The following is a 23,354-nucleotide window of genomic DNA, read 5'->3' on the forward strand; positions in this document are numbered from 1 at the left end:
CTTGCCACATCTTTTGTTCTGAACTTAACGGTGCAGAATGTGCAACGTCTTAACAGTAAGCTGATGCATTGACTGTCTCATTACGAGGCGGAAATTCCACAAACAATACTCCTTTCCTGTCCCACAAAACTGTGCACATGATTTTCTGGGCAGAAATTGGTTGCTTAAACTTCACTTTTCTGGGTGAATCTGAATGCCGCCCTGCCATGGACAATTGCTCTGATTCTGGTGTGACATAAGCCACCCATGTTTCATCGCCTGTAACAATTTGGCTTAGGAAACCATCACTGTCGTTGTGGTACTGCTCAAGGAAAGTCAATGCACTGTCTAAACGTTTGGTTTTGTGCACATCCATCAACATTTTCGGTACCCAACGTGCGCACAATTTTCTGTAATTCAAGTGCTCGGTTACAATGCCATAAAAAACATTATGAGAAACATTAGGAAAGTCATTCTGTGAGGAGGAAATCATAAAGCATCTGTTTTCTCTCACCTTATCATCCACTTCCTGCACCAAACTTTCATTAACGACCGAAGGACGCCTACTCCATTGTTCATCATGCACATTTGTGCGGCCATCTTTAAATGCTCCTACCCACTTTCTTACCATTCCATCACTCATAATGTTTTCTCCGTAAACTGCACAGATCTCACGATGAATATCAATAGCTTTTATGGCTTTAGCACTAAGAAATCTTATAACAGCCCGTACTTCACAGTCGGCGGAACTCACGATTATCAGAGGCATCTTAAACACTCAGTACACAGCGTAAACAAGGAAGAATCAGACTGTAATGGCGTCAGTGCGTAGACAACAGATGTAGATACCCAGCATGCATGCACAGAATGCCGACCACAGTACTGCGTCCGCGGTGCGGCAAAACTGTACTTGCTTAAAGATCATGCCTCGTATCAAGATCATGAAAGTGAGTGGGGACAGAGGGGCAGGGCCTAGAGGTGAGAGTAGGGAGTGATACAATGAAATAGTAGATGAAGGTATAAAGGTGCAATATTGCAATCAAAACTTCAGTGGGAATACAGAAACAAAATAACACCAGTCCCAACTTGTTATGAAGCAGAATATCCCATGGTCATTCTCTTTACCTTGTGACTCATTTTTTCTTATTACCTTGAACTTTTACTGATGCTTTGAAATTTGCCATTTTGTCAGTCTTAGTCAATTTTATGTTCTATATAATGCTTTGGCTCGATAAATAAAGCTCACGGTCTGATAATCACTGTAAACTCGAAAGCTAAATGAACATATTGTTAGAGGAAAGAAGGCCCTATACTTTAATCCATTAACAATATTCTTCTGAAGAGTGAATTAACCTTCAAGAAACACCTGAACGTGCAATAATTTCATATTCTTGGGCAAATCTTTCGGCTGCTTGGCATTTTAAATGAGAAGTAAGCTTCATATTTGAACACATAGGGAGAATACAGCATACTCAATTCATTACTCACACTCATAATCTTGTACAATTGAAACGAGTATCACTTAACGTAGAAATAAGAAATGATATGGACAGCACAGAGTAATGTCAAATATTTTTCAGAAAATATTGCACATAGCTTTAGCTGGTGTGTAAGCTCTTTATAATAAAATGCACATCTGGAGTACTTGCTTCTGAAATTCCTCAAAGAAAGCACAACTGCAAATGTAGGTATAGTGAATGACTTGAAATAGTACTGGGCTCAAAAGAACATCATGAGAGAACAAGAAACCTTGTCACACTAAACCTAGTTTGTAGTACAAGAAATTGTTTTAGCATTATAAATGTAAATAACAAAAAAAGTTCTTGAAACAATAGGTATAAATAAAACGTAAATAACATTTTTATAATACAACCTTCATTGCTAATTTGTCTGTCATTAAAGAGGTGAAAACATAACTGCAACTGAGAAGCACAAAGATGACATAAATGAGCGTCAAAAACAAATTTTTCAAGCACAAGCTGACGTTGAAGGAAAAATACAATCCGGAAAAAGAGGCCCTCTACACAGAAAGACAGACAGCAAAGTGTCTGATGCCTGGGTTGATTTTTATGGTAAAAATAGTCATGCTTTCAATGGCCTGACACAGAATACATCTAAAAATACAAACACACTCAGTTTCAATGGTAAGAGAGAAGTGTGACTGTCACTGTCTCCCTATTATGATTTTATGTAAAATGGTTGTGAAGTACAGTGTTCTACCCGCATTAATGTGGGCAAAAAGAGAACTGAAAGAAAGGAAATAAAGAGATGAAACTCCATGAGAAAAAGTAGCGGATTTCCCTTGGAGAGTCGCTAAGTATAATGTTAAAGTATCATACAATAGCAGAGAAGGAAAGTTGCTACTCACCATATAGCGGAGATGCTGAGTCATGATAGGCACAATAAAAAGATTCACACAATCATAGCTTTCGGCCATTAAGGCCTTTGTCAGCAGTACACACACGCACGCGCACACACACACACACACACACACACACACACACACACACACACACAACTTGCACACATGTCTGCAGTCTCAGAGAGCTGAAACTACACTTAGTGTAGTTTCAGCTTTCTGAGACTGCAGACGTGTGTGTGCGTGTGTGTACCAGGTGTACCGGTATGAAATGAGCATTAAGATACAAATGTGTCGATAGGGAAGATTTGTTGTGACTGAGCCTCATTTCTTTTTTTTTTTTTTTTGGTTGGTATGACATGTCAAAGATATTTAGTATACATCAAGTCATGGAACAAACAACATCATATGTTTTCATTGAGTTACCAATGTCCAATTTTGTACCAGAAAGTGATGATTTGCGGAAAGCACTAATTTTTTGTTTTCCTTTGAAAAAAAGTGCTGCAGAGTCACATCGAATGCTTGTCAAGGCATATGGTGATCATGCTCTATCGGAAGAAACATGCAAAAGATGGTTTCAATGGTTCAGAAATGATTACGCCGAGTTGCAAGCAATATTGGATGAAGATGATACTTTGAATCAGCAGCAAATGGCAGCAGTGCTAAATGTTGCACAACAAACAATTTCTGACCATTTGAAAGCTATGGGAAAGATCCAAAAATGTGGAAAATGGGTGCCACATGAATTGAATGAAAGACAGATGGAAAACTAAAAAACCATTTTGCTTCAAAGACATGAAAGAAAATCAATTTTGCATCGAATTGTTACTGGCGATGAAAAATTGATTATTTTAAGAATCCTAAACGGGAAAAATCATGGGTTAATCCAGGACAACCATCAACATTGACTGCAAAACCAGATCGATTTGGCAAGAAGACAATGCTCTGTGTTTGGTGGGATCAGAAAAGTGTGGTGTATCATGAGCTTCTAAAACCCGGTGAAACTGTGAATACTAATCGCTACAGGCAACAAATGATCAATTTCAACTATGCATTGATCGAAAAAAGACCAGAATGGGCCAAGAAGACATGGCAAGGTAATTTTTTTTACACAACAATGCACCTGCACACAAAGCAAAATTGGTTCAGGATACAATCAAAACACTTGGCTGGGAGCTGCTACCCCACCCACCATATTCACCAGACTTGGCCCCTTCCGACTACCATTTGTTTTCATCAATGGGACATGCATTGGCTGAGGAACACTTTGATTCTACGAAGGGCTGAGGAACACTTTGATTCTACGAAGAAGTCGAAAATTGGGTGTCTGATTGGTTTGCTTCAAAAGACGAACCTTTCTATTGGTGGGGTGTCCACAAATTGCCAGAAAGGTGGTCAAAATGTATAGAAAGCAATGGTCAGTACTTTGAATAAAATGTTTGTACTTTTCAATTCAAAATTAGTGTTTCATTTTCACAATAAAACACTCATTTCATACCAGCACACCTGGTATGTGTGTCTACTGCTGACAAATGCCTTAATGGTCGAAAGCTATGATTGTGTGAATCTTTTTATTGTGCCTATCGCGACTCAACATCTCCGCTATATGGTGAGTAGCACCTTTCCTTCTCTGGTATTGTTACATTCCATCCTGGATTTTACGTTGTTTGTTCAAGTATCATATGTGCATAATCACTCCACAAAATCATGAACACATGGATTTCCAGGATGGAATGATGACAATATTATAAAAAGGATATATACTGCTACTCATCTCATAGGGAATATGTTGAGTTGCATATAGGTGCAACAAAAAGACTGCTACGCATTTGGACTTTCAGCCAAAGTTTTCTTCTAAAGCAGAAAAAGAAAACACACACACACACACACACACACACACACATGACCACTGTCTTTGGCCACTGAATCTGAGTATGGCATCAGTAGCCTGAGACAGTAGTCATACGTGTGTGTGTGTGTGTGTGTGTGTGTGTGTGTGCAGCCAGGGGCAGTACTTGAGTGCGCGAGTTGTACTTGTGGGAAAGTGTGCATGTTTCCTACATTGGAAGAAGGCCTTTTGGCCACAAGCTCAAATGTATAGCAGCCCTTTTGTTGTGTCCATCTGCGACTCAACAGCTCATCTTTATGGTGAGCAGCAATTTATCTTTTCCATAATATTGTTGAACACATTGACTTTTGAGGCAAAAAAAACTAAAACTGACAAATTATGAAAAGTGAACCTGGAGAGCAAAATCTGCTTAACTTGGAAGACATTTTAGCTTAAGAATTAAACTACTAGTAAAAAGACAATGGAATATTCTACAACAGTATACTCCTGATTATTGGGGGTAACCTAGAGGAGAAGAGGCACAATATTACTTAATCAGTGAAAACTCGAAAATCATTTTCTCCTATATATGGAGGAATTTCTCCCCATGACCGAACTAGTGTATGTGGCTTAACTTCCTGACAGGACATTTTATGTATGGCATCTAGAACTGTCAACTTCTTCCAGAACGCTACAAAATCATCCTTGTCAACTACCATTCTCAGTAGACCAGCCCGATAGCACCTTTTCACCAATGCAATTATGCCTTGGTCCATTGACCGTATAATGGAAGTTATGTTAGGAGGTAAAAAATTAGTCAAAATTAGACTATCATACAAGAATCCTCTCACGACATGTGAAGGGGCGTTATCAAGTAATAGAACATCCTTTTGTAGAATCCTTTCTCTTCTAGAAATCATCAAATTTGTGGTACAAAATGTGTGTGGAATCAGTTTTTGAAAATTTCTACATCCATCTATTCTCCTTTTTGGTTGTAAAAAGTGGAGGAAGATCCTTGGCTGTGACATCCTTGAATGATTTGTGCAACCCCCCCCCCCCCCTCCCGCAAAAAAAAAAGAGAGAGAGTCACTAGTTGTTTCACTCTGTGGTTCCCAGAAGCATTAGCTGTGCACAAAACTGTAATGCATCCTTTAGATGACTTATATCAGAAGAATGAACTTAATTCTTAAAAGCAAGGGTTTTGGTTGGCAGACATTTCCAATAGACATGTTTCATCTGCAATATAAATTAATTTGGCCTGGTGTGAAACTCTCTTCTTACAAAAATTTCTGGAACTCTTCCCAAAAGGCATCAGCTGTCACAACATCTGAGATAAGCTATTCCCCTTGCACAGTAATTTCACAAATCCTGTGACATTGTTTGAATCTGGTTAGCCATCCCGATAAAGTATTAAATTCTCCCTCTAATCCTACAGCTTCACGAAAAAAAAAATTGCTTTATTGGCACATATCAAGCCTGAAACAATGTCATCTTCTGCTCATTTTTGGCTAAACCACTGTGAATCAAAAGCATCTAATTCATCAAATGTAGATCTCTTCATGCATTTTGATGCAGATGGTCCAGAACTAGAATCCCATTTCCTGACAAAATCCTGTTTTCTACTTATTCCTTTTAACATCCTGCACAGTCAACATTCCAATATTATAAGCGACACTTACACTGAAGAGCCAAAGAAACTAGTACACCTGCCAAATATTATGTAGGGCCCCCACGAGCACGCAGAAGTCCCGCAACACGACATGGCATGGACACGACTAATGTCTGAAGTAGTGCTGGAGGGAACTGACACCATGAATCCTGCATGGCTATCCATAAGAGTACAAAGGCATGAAGCTCTGTTCAGAACAGCACATTGCAAGGCATCCCAGATATGGTCCATAATATTGTCTGAGGAGTTTGGTGGCCAGCGGATGTGTTTAAACGCAGAAGAGTGTTCCTGGAACCACTCCATAGCAATTCTGGACACATGGGAGCATTGCATTGTCCAGCTGGAATTGCCCATGTCCGCTGGAATGCACAAAGCTTGAACAGTCCCCTACTGACATCCAGGGTCCATGGATTCTTGAGGTTGTCTCCATACCCATACACGTCCATCCACTTGATACAATTTGAAACAAGACTCGTCCAACCAGGTATGTCTCCAGTCATCAACAGTCCAATGTTGGTGTTCATGGGCCCAGGCGAGGTGTAAAGCTTTAGGTCATGTAGTCATCAAGGGTACACGAGTGGACCTATGGATCAGAAAGCCCATACTGATGATGTTTCACTGAATGGTTTGCATGCTGACACTTACTGATGGCCCAGCATTGAAATCTGCAGCAATTTGCGGAAGGGGTACATTTCTGTCACATTGAACCACTTTCTCCAGTCATCATTGGTCCTGTTCTTGCACAATCTTTTTCTGGCCACTGTGATGTCGGATATTTGATGTTTTACCAGATTCCTGATATTCACAGTACATTCGAGAAATGTTCATACAGGAAAATCCCCACTTTACTGCTACCTTGGAGATGCTGTGTCCCAATGCTCGTGCGCTGATTATAACACCACATTCAAACTCACTTAAATCTTGATAACCTGCCATTGTAGCAGCAGTAAATGACCTAACAACTGCACCTGCACTTGTCATCTTATATAGGCATTGCCGACCGCAGCGCTGAATTCTGCCTCTTTAGCATATCTCTATATTTGAATACGCATGCCTATACCAGTTTCTTTGGCGCTTCAGTGTAGTTTAGTCACAAACCTCTCAATTAATTCGAATTTTTATTTTAGCATCAATACATGTGTGTGTCGTTTCTCCTCCATCTTTTTTACAAATCTCTTTTAACTTGTTTCATTGACACTTAGATGCTGATTAACATTAGAAAACTAAGGTTTGTTTTGGATTTACATGGAACAGGCTGCCTGATAACAATGGAAATGGTACTCTGTTGTCACCCGGCAGTAATTTAAACAATGGAAATAGAACTTTTTGACGCATGTGGGTTGTTCATAGCTGTTCACCAGGGAAAATTATTGCACTTTTTTTCTGTTTTTTCAGATGCACAAATAATCTACCAACTGGACAATTCACACATGAATAATCAGGAGTACACTGTATCTGGTGATAGAATGGGTGGCAAAATCAATTATATGTATACATAAAATCAAATTTATTCTAATGTGAGGATTGGTTTCCATTATATACATTAAGGGCCATGAGCAAAACGCCATGTAAAGGTAACTCTTCATGACATCTCCAACTGAATGCAATATGGCTTTAGAGGGAAAATTCAGAGACTGTGTTAAGACTTGAATGACACAAAGACATTCTCCTGAAAAGTACGATGAGAGAAGCACACAAAGAAGATCAAAAGCTTAGTGCACCAAAAAAGAAAATTCGTATTTTCAGGGCCCTCAAGATTATTAGATACAAGATGATTCCACAATTAGTTAGCTGTCTTCTGCAATCAGCTATGCACTACTGGCAACAGATTTAATTACTCTAAATAAACACACTATTCACTTAACCTCCGATGATTACAGCTGTATCATTCCAACTTCATTTACATGAATATACAGAACTCACTGTTCCATTCCAAAAGTTCTAGTAACTTTTCAGTGAAGTAGCAATTATCTACATCGACTCTTTATAACAGTTCTGTCATTGCTTGTGATTCTGTGCTCAAGTGAGGCTCCAACTCTACACTGGTTTTAAAAGTAATGGACACAGAACTCTGTTGATGAAACGTAGAGAGATATCTTCTGAGACGGCAATTGCAAATCTGACATTTAATCTATAACAATGCTAGAAACTCCACTGACAGGACATGGAACAAATGTAACACTGTGAAAAGAGAAATTTTAACACCATTTCAACTATCATCAAGTCACATAATGATACTAGTGATAAGATGTTGCTGTGTCCATTTTACTTGACAATGTCATAGTGCATGCTAAGAGAAGCAGTGACTACCCATAAGATCAAGTGTGTTTATGATACTTCTTGTAACAATTACATAAAAAAATCTACTCACCAAGTGGTGGCAGAGGAACACATACAAATGGACTTAACTTTTACAAGCTTTCAGAGCCAGTGGTTCCTTCTTCTGGCAGAAGAGTTGAAGAGGAAGGAAGAGGGGTGAAGGAAAATAACTTTAGACGTTTAGGGAAAGGCGTAGAGTTCAGAAATGTCACCCAGAACTCCGGGTTAGGGGAGACTTACCGGAGAGGATGAGAAGGAAAGACTGACTGTTGGGGACTGCAACAGACGAGATTTGAAAACCTGAGAACTTAAAGGTGGAAGACATGGTAATATGCAAGACAGAGATTAGTACTAAAACATTGTGAATGAGTTAATAAGAGTGAAAGAGTGAAAAGCTAAGTGCAGTCTATGTAACTGAGGTGGGAGGAGGGACGGCAAAAAAATAGACAAGTCAGAAAATGGAAGATGTAAAAAACTAAAATGGAGTGAGGAAAGAAGTAGTTACTGTGAAGAAATGCTGAGACAGAAGGAATTAACATAAATTAAGGCCACGTGGGTGGCAAGTACTAAGGACGTGTTGTAGTGCTAGTTTTCACCTGTGGAGTTCTGAGAAATGGGTGACTTGGGCAAGAAGCCAGATGGCACATGTGGTGAAAACGGGCAGTGAGGTAGTGACTGTCATGTTGTACAGCATGCTCTGCAACAGGATATTGTGTGATCACCTGTATACACCTTCTGCCTATGCCTGTTCATCCTGACTGATAATTGGATGGTAGTCACGCTGATGTAAAAGGCCAAACTGTTTACATGACAGCTGGTATATGACGTGTCATTTCACAGGTGGCTCTCCCTTTGATAGTTTATGTTTTGCTAGTTACAGAGCTGGAATAGGTGGTGGTAGGAGGGTGCATAGGGCAAGTCATGCAGTGGCCTGTAACTGGCAATACAAATGCTACCAAAGGGAGAGCCACCTGTGAAACGACACGCCATATACCAGCTGTTATGTAACACTGTTTGGCCTTTTACATTGGTGTGACTACCACCCAGTTATCAGTCAGGATGAATGGGCATAGACAGAGGGTATATACAGGCAACACACAATATCCTGTTGCAGAGCATGCTGTACAACATGACAGTCGTGACCTCGGTGCCTGTTTTACCACACGCGCCATTTGGATTCTTCTGAACTGTGACTTTTCTGAACTGTATCCCTCTCCATAAACCTCTCCAGCCCTCTCCCTTCACCCCTCTTCCTTTCCCTTCAACTCTTCTGCCAGAAGAAGGAGCCACTGGCTCCAAATGCTTGTAAAAGTTAAATCCTTTTGTATGTGTGTGTGTGTGTGTGTGTGTGTGTGTGTGTGTGTGTGTGTGTGTGTGTCTTCCCCTGTCACTGCCTGGTGAGTAGATTTTTTATCTATCCATTGGTATTATATTATCAATAATTGATTATTTTCATTCTTGTAACAATTATCGGATGACAACTGATATATTGAGTTCAATGTTTATCACATTTAAATGAGGTGTAAGGTGAATTATCTCAAGATTGTTCTATCCTAAAGTTAGAGGAAATTGTTTACTCTCAGTCTGTAGCAAGACTACAGAGACTCAGAAAGCACAACAATAATGGAAAGTCTATTGACACAAAACATGTAACTGTAACAATCTCAGAGAAATGTTCTGTCTTTCGTGATGCAAAGAATTGCAGTTTTATTGGGCCATGGCACCACATTAAATCAAGAATGATATTTTAACATTTCAAAGAAGCTTCAATATTACCCGCAACACATTTGTCAATCGGGACAACTGACCCTTTTGTACAGGTGCACAAGATCTTTTATGCATCTAAACACAAAGGAGGACTGAAAATTTCAGTGGCAGATTTTTGCCATTTATGTTACATGCCCAGATGTAAATCGTCTGTTGCTTGTCTCTCTCTGAATCATATAAAAGTGCGACTTAAGGGATTGAAACTGTAGAACGACAATCAATGAAATACACGAAGCAGACTTTTTTGACTGCAAGGATACATGTTTCAGCTCAGTGGTAACATTGTAAATTACTGATGTATAATGCAGTGAAAATAAGGTAAAACAATATTGTTTGTAAACTTTTCCTAGTTTTTCAGGCGAGTATGGGAGATAAAATATGTGATGGATTATTTATGGCTAACCTTAATATGGCCACAAAGGTGGGAAAAAAATCAATTACTTCCAGGTCAAAGTACTATGTCTCTTGGGAAACACAATTAGAAATAATATTTTTTATGTATTATATATTTTAAATCAAAGCATACATCTGATTATCACAAAACTGACAGCGTACGTGACAAAACACTGTTGTAACCACACAAAAAATAATCATAAGCAAGTCGGAACTACTGGCAATTCCTGCAATCTGTAGCCAAAAATAATAATAGAAGTAAAGGTGTTGTTGTATTCTTCACTCTGAAGATTGGTTTGATGCAGTGTGCTCCATGCTACCCTAACCTGTGCAAGCTTCTTCATCTCCAAATAACTACTAAACCTGCACTCTTCTGAATCTGTTTACTACTCAATACTGAGATTTAAATTTTTGAGTTAGTTTCACACTGTCCTTGTGGATCTACTAAAGCAGCAGAAAACAGCTGTCATGAAACATTCTGAAGGAACACATACGATGCAGGCATGCCAGTAACACTCTGATCACGATGAGTTATCTGTGAGTAAAAGAATGCAAGTTGGAACTCTGAGGCCACCTATTACAGATAAGAAGTGAATACCATTTATTTATTTAAAATTAATGATATTTTTAACAGCAAGATGGAAAGCACTGTGATAAAAATTGAATAATGTATTCAATTCTATCCAAAAACAAATCATATGCTCCAGCGTGGCTGTATTATTTGCTTGATTAGACACAACTCAGTATCAGCATTATTTTCAAAGTTTATTAAATATTACCCATCTCTATGTATCTGTGTAGTATACAAAAAACAGTTATAGTACAACAGATTTAACAAGAATATGATACAGAGGGCCAAAATTCTAAACCTAGCTTTCAAAAACTCGTTTAAGGTAGAAGACTGCAGCACCACTCCCCCTTTCAATTATCGAACAATTGTAAGGATGGCTGACATAGTGTTTAATGTATCAGGGATTGTAAAACAGTTAAGATCCTTAAACACCAGGAAGGCATCTGGCCCAGACAATATCCCCGTAAGATTATATGTTGACTATGCTACAAATATAGCACCATTCTTATCCATCATCTATCAGAGATCATTGGAACAGTGGAAAGTTCCACGGGACTGAAGAAAGGCCCAGGTCATAGCAATCTATAAAAAAGGTAGAAAATCAGATGCACATAATTACCGGCCAATTTCACTGACAGCGATTTGTTGTAGAATCATGGAACATATTTTGTGTTCAGACATAATGGCCTTTCTAGACTCTGAAAAGCTCATCTGCAGAAACCAGCACGGTTTTAGGAAACAGCAGTCATGCGAGAGACAGCTGGCCCTCTTTGTGCACGACATACAACAGGCTCTGTCCTGAATGGGGTGACTTCAACAGAAACAGGTGTGCCCCAGGGCAGTGTAATAGATCGACTACTTTTTACAATTTACATAAACCATCTAGTTGATGGTACTGACAGCGGAATTAGACTGTTTGCCGATGATGCTGTAGTCTACAGGAAACTAGTATCACAAGAAAGTTGTGAACGAATCAATGAGGATTTGCACAAAATAAAGGCTTGGTGTAATAACTGACAATTATCTTTCAATATTAGTAAGTGTAACCTACTGTGTATAACAAGACAAAAATCCCCATTAATGTACGAGTACAAAATAAATGCTCAGTCTTTGGAAGTGGTAACACCCGTCAAGTATCTGGCTGTGACTATTCGAAATGATTTCAAATGTCAGATTACACAAGTAACGGGCAAGGCGAATTCTAGATTGCGGTTTATTGGTAAAATCCTTAAGCGATACAGGCCTTCAACAAAGGAAATTGCTTACAATATGTTAGTTCGTCCAGTATTAGAGTATTGTTCATCTGTATAGGACCCTTAGCAGTTGGGTCTGATTCAAGAGATTGAGAAGGTCCAAAGAAGAGTGGCAAGATTCATAACTGGTACACTTAGCCATCGCAAGAGCATTACAAATCTCATAGAAAGTTTGAATTGGGACACACTTGCAGATAGACGACGCACTAACCAGAAGGGGCTGCTCACTAAATTCTGAAATCCGATCTTCGCCAAGGATGTAGAGCATATATTATTACCACCAACTTTCAGATCACGCAATGTTCACCATTGAAAGATAAGGGAAATTAGAGCTCATACTGAGGCGTTCAGACAATCGTTTTTCCCTCGCGCGATCCAGGTGCGGAACAGAGGGAGGGGATATGACTTTGGAGCAAATTGTGCCCTCCGCCACACACCAACTGGTGGCTAGCGGAGTATATATGTAGATGTAGATACACAAGCACACACTCGTGTGAACCTCTTCCTTCCATTGACCCTCCCCTCCCCCCCCCCCCCTACACACACACACACACACACACACACACACACACACACACACACACGGTGCTTGACAAACTATGCAAAAATTACAGGATACAGATACATTAAGTCATCACACCAATGTTCAACACCTGCTGCTGCTTCCTTTGTGTAATCATACACAGGATGAACCAAAATTTGTGCACTCTGATGCCACAGTGTGATTCTACACATAATAGTAACAGTACAAACACATTTCTTACAAAATTTAGTCACATGCATATTTTCAGTAGAAAATGGACGCCAAAGGAAGACAATTTGGCAACACCATAATTATATGTATGATAAGTATCTTCATTCAATTGCGTGTTAATATGTTGCCCAGTTGGTGCAATGGGTAGAGTTTTCTATTAGAATACTTAAGTTTGCAAGTTTGATTACAGGTCTAGGTATAAATTTCTTATTTCCTTATTTTACACTGTGTCTGGCTTCTTAATCATTACACATAAATTACAGCAGATCTTATACAAAATACATGCAATTATTCAGTACTGACACAGAAATGAGAATACAACTACTTTCACTGTTCCATTTTTAAAGATATATTTTGGTTTAAACATTTCCTCTGTTTTCCATACGCATTATACCCCTCCACGCGTTTTGGTTCATTAGGAGCATTGCTTCCCTTTTCTTCAGTTATAGTCTTCCCTGAAAATTAAAAAAAAATGAAAGAAAGATAACCGCTCCCCCTCTCTTCTCTTTGGTCTTTAATGCTACACAGTTCATCTGCAACCATGGAAATCACATAACTACTTCTTGTAAGTATATTCCCCCCCTACCACCACAACAACAGCATTCGACCCTGGTGTAACACCAATTATCGTGCTACACTAAAGTTAAGGTCATCTGCACATATGAGAAAATGTACTTAATTCATAAGACAATAATTTACAAGTTACTGGTACATTTCGTGATGTGTCAAAGGCATTGGACTGTGTAAATCACATAATACTTTTAAGAAATCAGAGTATTACAGTGTATTGCAATGTGATTCAAATCCCTTATCTCTCACAGGAAACAAAGAGTTTGATTAGGAAAGAGACCTTTATTAAGCCATCAGGAATCATCCAACCAGGAACTAATTACATGTGGTGTACCCACAAGGTCCCATTCCAGAGCCCTTACTTTTTGTTGTCTATATCAATGCCTGTCATCAGTAACATCACCAGATGCCAAGTTTGTTATTTGCAGATGATAAAAACACTGCAATCAAGGGTAGTCTTAGAAATATCAATTAATGACATCCAGCATAGGTAGTATACGATATGTTAAATTGTAAGCTGCAATAGATAATGGCAGGTAGTAATTCCATGGAATTCTGGATGGTAACATACCTTACAAATGGATGACTTCATCAGCCAAATGGAAGCAATAGAAAATCCCACCACTTGTGAGGTCCTTCTGTGACTAGGTTTTTATTGTTAAAAAACTGAAAAATCAATTGAAATGTATCGCTACCTTTGTGATGCATACAGAAAAGGAACAATGAGTGAAAGACGAGTGGGACATAATAGTGCATTGATTTTAAAAATGGCCCTATCAATGTTGATGTTGAGGACCACAGTGGTAGCCCTAGCCTTGCGACTGATAAACTAGTGATGAAAATCAATGGAAAATCATCTTTTGATGATTACAGGACTTTCACAATATTTTCTCCAAATTGCATGGAGCTTGGTGCATGAAATTGTGGTGGAGAAGCTTGATTACCACAAATTTTGTGCTAGTTGGGTTCCCAAAATCTTAACAGAAGACCACAAGAAACAGAGACTGGCTGCAGCACTGACCTTCCTCAAAGATTATGAGAAAAAAGCTTTTGATCATATCATAACTGATGAAAATGTATATAATAAAATTTGATTTTTTAATATTGTTAATTTTTTGTTTCGAAATGTCTGTTACTTTTTGGATAACCTTCATAGAACTCTTCACGTATATTTCTGAAACATTCAGTCAGTAACTGTTATGTTAAAGTTTAAAAATCTGTAGCTGTAAGATATGTATTATTTCAGAAATAGCGTATGTTGCACCATTATTGAGCACATCAAAATTAGAAAATAAAGACTAAAATATACCTACACTCAGAGTAGATCTCAAACACATGAGGATTCAAATGCAAATCTTCACCCAGTACGCTAATTAGGCAGCACAGATCTACAGTCTTGAATGAAGATTTATGTCACAGAGCTGATTACAGTGTTGCCAAGTCACCTTACTTTGACAGGCATTTTCTACCAAAAACATGCACAGTATGAAATTTTGTAAGAGACATCTTTTGTACTGTTAGTATGCAAGGAATCGTACTGAGGCATCAGAGCGCACGGATTTTGGTCCAACCTGCATAAGGTGTGGATTAATTCAGTGCATAATTATATCTATTATCAAATACAACAGCATAAAACAAAATGAATCATTGTGTAAATGGAATAAATGATGATGTTAGTGCAACATAAAGTTAACATTTTCGGTGCCATGCCTGTAAACACTACATTGTCTTCCATGTTGGAACAAATGCTACACCCCTAATATTAATGACACAATTTTCTTAGTGAGAACTTCATAGATTATGTTTTATACATCTTCTAACTATGACCATTCAACCCCCTCCCCATCTTCAGCTATGATTAGCTTCTTCTTCTTCTTCTTCTTCTGTAATGGTCAATCCAAGGATTGGTTTGCAAAAGCTACAATGGAAGCTTCTTTCCATTCTGTGCGTCTTTCAGCTTTTTCTCTTCATTTCTTTATAGGTGTTACATCCCACATCTTTCACGATTCGATCCATGTACCTCAGCCGTGGTCTTCCTCTTGGTCTTTTTCCCTCGACATATCCCTCTATGATTGTGTTCAGGAGTCCTTTATGTCTTAATAGATGGCCTGTAAAATTGCACTCTTCTTAACAATGAAACTCCAGAAGCTTCTCTTCTCACCTGCTCTTTCCAGAACCACTTTGTTTGTGACCTTGTTGATACATTTTATTTTGAGCATGCGTCTATAGCACCACATTTCAAAAGAATTTAGCTTCTCGTCTTCCTCTGTCTCGAGAGTCCATGTTTCACACCCATATCCTTTCAAAAATCTTTTCCTGAATTCAAGGCTGATGCTCTTAGATGTTAAGACGATTAGCTAAAACAGTCAAAATTTGCAGATTCTCTCATTCATTCCTAATTTCCCAACAAAAAGCAAACAAAAAACAAACAGCAGCAGTATTTAATGCTGCTTTATTAGAGCATTAATACTATTAGCTGCTCCCCTTCTTCTGTTCAGGACTAACATTGCAGAAAAACAGAGCACAGGAAATATGTTTCTGATGAAGAAAATAATTTGTATGATGAAGCTATAACCATTCTAAGGGTAATAGTTGGGGGATTTATAAGCAGTTAAGATACAGTTTCAGATAGATACTAATTTGCAATTAAAGGAAACTAATTTCATGTAATCCAAAAATATTACTTCACGGTAACACAAAATCAATACAGAAAGAAAGTGTTTTACACTATTTAAGTTATCAAACAAGCTTTGTTATTGTAATTTAACTTTGTTTGATAACCACTTTAGCGGCTGTAAAGTCACAGTTTTCATCAATTTCCGAACTTGATAATCTCTCCCAGCCAGGCAATTTAAGTGCTACAAGCATTATATAGTTGATCATAATCATCAACAATTTTATGAAAAGGATAGTTGCTACTCACAATACAGCAGAGAGGCTGAGTCTCAGATAGGCACCCCGAAATGACTATCAACCAAAACTTTCAGCCAAACAATTCTGATGAAGAACTGTTTGTACCAACTATACTTCTCATAATGTTGTCATCATTCCATCCTGGATTTTCTATTATCATCATCATTGATGTAAATACTAATGTTATTGCATAATATTCAGTTCTTCATTCAGAAATTACTCATAATAAATACAATCATGTAATTACAGAACACTATATTCCAGAAGGAACAGTAACAAAATTGTGTCTTTTGTAAGTTCTTATATTTGGAATTATACTGGTTTGCATACAACATTCATCCAGCAATCTATTTTGCATGCACGGCCATATAAAGCTTCAATTCTTTTAAAAAATTGTACTGTCACAAGATTTTGTAAACTGAATGCCACTGAAGTTTATGTCCCAGAACAAACCACTGTGTATTCTCCCTGTTGTGCGCAATCTTCGGTCAAATTTATGTTACACTCGATGAAGAATAACTTACTTTCCTTCTTCGATTGAGAAATTGTACTACTGCATTTCCTTAGTTGGAGAAAAAGACTATGCCTTGCAGATAATGCCAAGATCAGAAAAAGAAATAACGAGAAACGTTTTACCACTGCTTATATTGTAGTTTCCGACAAAGTAACACATTCACAGAAGCTAAAAAAATTAGAAAGTCAACATAAAATATAATTCATCTTGAGTTACACATGTGTCCAAAAACATATGTAAAATGAAACATGAACATGCAATGATTATATCTGTAGCAAATAATTCTTTACAAATAACTTATTAAAGTTATAAATTATGCTCAAGGGCAATAAAATGTAAACACAAAACAATTGTTCTGTATATTTTATTTATAGCATATGTTTATACAACTGAAATTTAAATGTGTGTCTAATCATTGCATGTACAGAGAATACGTCAAAAGCATTTCCTTCAACAAGTTTAATTCTACAATGCAACAACTACCAAAGTCTCACAAATCATGCTAACACAGCTATCATGGAGGAATTTTTTACTTACCTTAATCAGGAAGAAAATGTGTAGAACGTTTATCTGTGCAGATTATTTTAATTTGCGATAGTACACTTCACTTCAGAAATGAATGAAGACATAACCCCAATATTTTTTTAAGTGAATTTGGTATTAATGATTTTCTGAAGCGTAAGAGACTGACAGGTCTTAATTCTGGAAGTCTTGTGACAGTGTCAATAACATTTTATGTCCCACTGTCAAGCTGTTACCCATACAGCACACAAACTCTTTTATAACTCATAAAACCCACTTATATGTTCATGGACTGTGGTTATAATTAATCTGTCCTTAGTTACTTGTCTGGTGGCAATAGGGAATTCTAGTCTTGACGTGTCATGTGTGATGCTTGGACATAATAGTAGAACACTATACATTATAATTTGTGCCATTAACGAATTAAAAAAAATATATGAAAAATTACAAGTTTTGGTATGAATCATACTATTTTCATAATAATATCTGTTTAATGAATGATAAGATTACAAAGAAGTAATACTGTGCATCACATATGATTTTCAAAACTGCACTGGACAAGCAACTCCAATTTGAATTAAAATCAGTACATAGGTATTATTACAAACAAAAAGGAAACCGTATCTGTCAATCAGAAACAGCTCTGATGCTGGTGCTATAACACATTGCGAGACATACAGCAAAATATTAAAGGTAGTAATATGGACATCGAAGCAATGCATTACGAGAAAAAGTAATGATTTCAGGTAACAAAGTAAAGACAGTATGGGATAGAGGGAGGGAGGAGATTGGTAAAATCAGACATGAAGAGATCCAGTTGGCATTAATTGTAAATTATGCATGGTAACATATGTATGCAGTGTTACAAAACTTTTTAACAAACATGTCATACCTGCTACTGGAATACTCTTTTTGAAATTTGGAAGGTAGCAGAGTAAATCCAGAGCAAAAGGCTATAGACAACATATACAGAAACCAGATGGCAATTCTAACGGTTGAGGGGCATGAAAGGGAAGCAATAGTTGAGAAGGGTTGTACCCTATTCCCAATGTTATTCAACTGTACACTGAGCAAATAGTAAAGGAAACCAAATACAATTTGTAGTAGGAATTACAGTCGAGGGAGAAGAAATAAAAAATCATTTACGGAAGGAGATAAAGAAATACCATCAAATTTAGCTTTAGACAGCATTCTCAAAATATTAAAAAAGGTAATATACAATCATCTTCTTAACCATATTGTCAAAGTCAGACTTCACATTCCAAAGGTTCTCATATTGATAAAGTTATCTGCATGTAAACTAAAAATGTACATAATTCATCAGACAATAATTTACAGGTTACTGGTGTATTTTGTGATGTGTGAAAAATCTCAAATTCATTTAGACTAAATCAGAATATTACGGTGTACGAGGAAATGCTGCAATGTGGTTCAAATTCTGGACAGGAAACAAAGAGTGTCATTAGGAAAGAAACCCTTATTAAGCTATTAGGAATTGTACAACTAGGAACTAATTACATGTGGTGTACCTACAAGGTTCCATCTCATAGCCCTTACTTTTTCTTGTCTATATCAACAACTTTCATCAGTAACATTACCAGATGCCGAGTTTGTTCTGTTTGCAGATGATAAAAACACTGCAATAAATAGAAATTCAAGGTTCTTCTTAGAAAAATCAATTAATGAAATTTTCATGGAGATTAATAAATGTAAATAATAGATTTCAGCTATCAGTCGTCCTTTGGAATTTTTATTGGCAGATCTAGATTTCTGCTAGAAACTAGCCATTCTCAATGCACTATCATTTTTGGTCAATGCATATAACGCCTGTTGGTTGGACTTTGTCCACAGTTCATTGAACAGTTCAATGAACTGTGGATAAAGCACTGAGAATGGCTAGTTTCAAGCTGAAATCTAGATCTGCCAATAAAAATTCCAAAGGACGACTGATAGATGAAATCCATTATTTACAAATCAAAATAATGGTCGCTGCGTGCAACAGCCTCTGAATGGAGGGTAACCTGATCATTAATAAATAGTTCCTAGCATACTCTTTGTCACAAAACTTTGAAAAAACTCACAACATGCAGTTCAGGACTCATAGGAGGTGGTGCCCTCCAGTATATGCCTAAAATATAAAAGGTGGTGCCCTCCAGTATATGCCTAAAATATAAGGACAAACAGGTACAAGAAGAAGACAGTGCTAAATTCTTGGAACTGTAACTTGATAATAAGTTCAACTGGTAGGAGCACACCACAGAACTGCAGCAGCATCTAAAAAAAATCCTTTTGAAATGCAAATGTTGTCAGACATAAACACTATAAAAATTTAAAAAAACTGGCATCCTATGCTATTTTCATTCCCTAATGTCCCACACAATTATTTTTTGGGGTAATTCATCAAGCCAAGCTAAAGTTTTCCAGATCAAAATATGTAGTAAGAATTATTTGTGGTGTCAACCCATGAACATTCTGCACAGGCCTGTTTAGAGAACTACGGATATTAACTATGCTTCACAACATAATTACTGGTTAGTGAAATTTGTCATTAAAAATATTTATATTTTTCAAACCAACAGCTCAGATCGTGGAATCAATACTACAAATAAGAATAATCTTTACAAAGCTTTAAAGACACTTACTTTAGTCCAAAAAATGTATCCACTACTGATAAATGTCTGAGTAGAACCAACAGATGTGTACAGGTTACCAATAATATCAAACGATGCGAGTATTAGTACAGTCTTGCCTCTGTACAAATTAAGTGAAGCAATGCGAGCATTGTAAATAAGTATTTTAAAATGAGTTTTTTGTTTCATGATTTACTCCACATCCATGATGATTATTTCACTTGGGATCAGTGGAAGGTACATTATCATTTTTTTAAAATTTATCCATGTTATATGGGTGTTGTTTGAGGTCTGTGACTGTATTATAAGATTATGTGGAATAATTTTATACTGTTGCTGTCACTTTTTGCTAATATTTTATTAACACAATGCATTTCAGCAGCATGTTGCCATCGTCAGGTGCATTATACAGTTACTTACACATCAGCTGGTAGGTTTTGTACGTTAGCTGTGTGTGCCAGTGGGGTTAAAAATTGAAAAATAAACCTGTGTGGAAGGATAAATGTGTTACAGTGTGTACATTATGTGAATAGTATGATTAGGTAATATATATTAATACGTTTACTGGCATTTTTGTTGGCAATTTCATTTTCTGGCACACAGAGCACAGGTCAAACACAGCTTAGCATTTTCACAAACGTATGTTTACAACTTTCCAAAGAGTTTTAAAATCTAAGATAAACTACTTACAATTTCAAAGACTGTTTACAACTTTCAAGAGAGTTATAAAATATAAAGCTAAACTACTTCCAATTCCAGAGACAGTAATATATACCTGTAGTGAAGATGAAAACTTTTATCTAGATGTATTGGCAATAAGGAGAATGTTACATGAATACTTAATGAAAACTTTTCTGCCAATGGAACAAAAATTTAATGCTGGAGAAGTTTTTGAAGAAGTTAACATTATTACTTTCAAGCTTATCATTTAATAATACATCTCCATGTGCTGTGCCATGAATGAAGATTTCCAGTTCTTCATGTAAGTCCATTTGGTGTCCCTTATCCTTTTTATGTAATATGTGAAGATCATTCGCAATATCATGGAATGGGTGGCCTGTGTCTTTTATGTGGGTGGCTATTGCTGGCCTATTGTGATTGTTAGTGTGGTAAGCATTTATGTGTTCATTATATCTTGTTTGGAAGTCTCTCCCAGTTTGGCCTATATAAAGGGATCTGCAGGTATAACATACTATTTTATAGATGCCTGATTGTGAGTGTTTATCAGTGTGTGTGTGTGTGTATATTGTGCCTCGGTGTGTGTTGAAGTTTGTTGTGTGTTGCAAAGGCAAGGTTAATGTCTTTTGGTCTGAGAATGTTTGCTATTTTGTAGGAGAGTTTGCCTGTGAAAAGTATGCAAGTCAGCTTCTTTTTCATTTCATGTATGAATGGTGGTTTACCATTGCTCTGTATGCAACAAGTTTGTGTTTTGTGGGGTGACAGGATGAACTGTGCATGGTGGTACCTGTTACTGTTGCCTTCCTGAAATGAAAAAGAAACCCACGGTGTGCATACCTTTCACAGGCAAACTCTCCTACAAAATAGCAAACATTCTCAGACCACACAACATTAACATTGCCTTTACAACACACAACAAACTGCAACACACAGCGAGACACAATACACACATACAGACTAATAATCACCCACAATCAGGTATCTATAAAATAGTATGTAATACCTGAAGATCCCTTTATTTAGGCCAAACAGGGAGAGACTTCCAAACTTAATGACAAGATGGCCACGAGAGTAGAAGTGTGTGATTCTAACTTGAGAAATAGTTACAGTTATGCAGTTTAAAAAAGGAGTTTGTAAGAATTTTAATGCTGAAATAACAACACTAAAAGAATGAATTGCAAGCTTACAATTCATAGTCAGTGCTTTAAGAAGCGATATTCATTTACTCAAGAAAGAAAATTGGGATCTAGGATCGAAGCCAACACCAAGTGAAGTGATGCAAGTCAAAAGTAATAAATCGTCCAAGTGGGTAAAAGCGTTGTATAAAGACAGTTTTCCAACTGCAAAAAGAACAACAAACTCTGCTAAAACTGTCACATTTTCAGATAAAAACAAATATCATGTTTTGCAAACAAGTAACTGTGATAACAACTCTTCAAATGATCGTGAACTTGTAAAAATCAGTGAACTGAAAATGAATAGTGTTTTCGCAAGAAATGTAAACAACAATCACAGATCATCACGGAAAAAGTGTAATGCACTATTATTAACAGACAGTCATGGCAAAAATAGATTCAGTATGCTCCATGAGAAAAATCGCGACATAGCAGTGACTAGTGTAGTGAAACCAGGAGCGGGATGTAAAAATGTTGTAGACACTAACTACCAGACGAAATTAATGCAGGAAAATGACTTTATCGCCCGTATAATTGGTTCAAATGATGTGGCGAAAAATGGAGCAGAGGTTTGTGTAAAACGCTGCAGAATTTTCTACAAGCTAACAAATGCAGAAACACTGTAGTTGCCACACTGCCTCACAGGCACGACTAATTTATAGTAAATGTGTAAACAAAGAAATTTGGAAAACAAACATTAAAATAAGGAAACCGTGTTCTCAATACGCTACGTGGTATGTACTGGATATACGTAAGCTGCATTGAAATCTGCACACGAAGCATGCAATGCATTTTAACTATGAAGGGAAATGGTTTATTTGTGATTGTGTTAGTGAAATAATTAAAGTAAGACTTCTAAGGAATAGGATAATCTATCAGCTTCCTGTACATCCCTCAAACAACAGTGAGGGGACACAACCTGCTAGAGCAAGGTAACCACCATCAAGAAGTGAGGATTTTTACTGGCTACAGATGACAACAGCACCTCAATAGTTCATCCCAGAAGCGTTCTTCAGATTAAAACGGAAGGAAGGCAGAGACAAATAAAGGTAAGTGATGAATCAGATATGCCAAGCAGAAACCCCAAGTTTATAACTGTCCCTCAAAATGTGCAGTCATTATGAAACAAAATTTATGAGCTAGAGGTATTACTGTCACATCAATTAAAAGAAGTATCTGTAATGTGTTTCAATGAACATTGGCTAACTGATGAGACGTTAGCAAATCACAAGTATACAGGGTTATGTTATGACATCTCGTTTCTGTAGAAAAATATCTAAACATGGAGGAACATGTATATTTGTGAAAGGCAGTATCAGCTATTGCTGCCTAAAATCTCTCGAAAATTTAGGAAAAGAAGGTGATTTTGAAATCTCCGCTGTAGAACTAACATCAATAAAAACGACCATCATTTGCCTGTACAGAAGTACAAACTAAAACATAAAAATATTCTTTAAGCA

The 23,354-nt window shown here is 37.1% G+C and overlaps 1 protein-coding gene across 22 annotated transcripts in view; it reads right to left on the minus strand.

The window, feature by feature from the left end:
• The window catches only part of LOC126481406 (sex determination protein fruitless-like), a 417,410-nt gene that overhangs the window by 290,868 nt on the left and 103,188 nt on the right, over positions 1–23,354 (minus strand). Inside the window, exon 5 of one of the 22 annotated variants that reach the window (XM_050105226.1) lies at positions 13,198–13,347. The exons of the other annotated variants lie outside the window; for them this stretch is intronic. Within the exon in view, the coding sequence (XP_049961183.1) occupies positions 13,220–13,347 (128 nt within the window). The 3' untranslated portion in view covers positions 13,198–13,219. Of the gene's footprint in view, positions 1–13,197; positions 13,348–23,354 lie in introns of those variants that run through there. 22 annotated transcript variants of the gene reach the window in all.

Source organism: Schistocerca serialis, chromosome 1 (assembly GCF_023864345.2).
Source record: "Schistocerca serialis cubense isolate TAMUIC-IGC-003099 chromosome 1, iqSchSeri2.2, whole genome shotgun sequence".
Taxonomy (NCBI): domain Eukaryota; kingdom Metazoa; phylum Arthropoda; class Insecta; order Orthoptera; family Acrididae; genus Schistocerca; species Schistocerca serialis.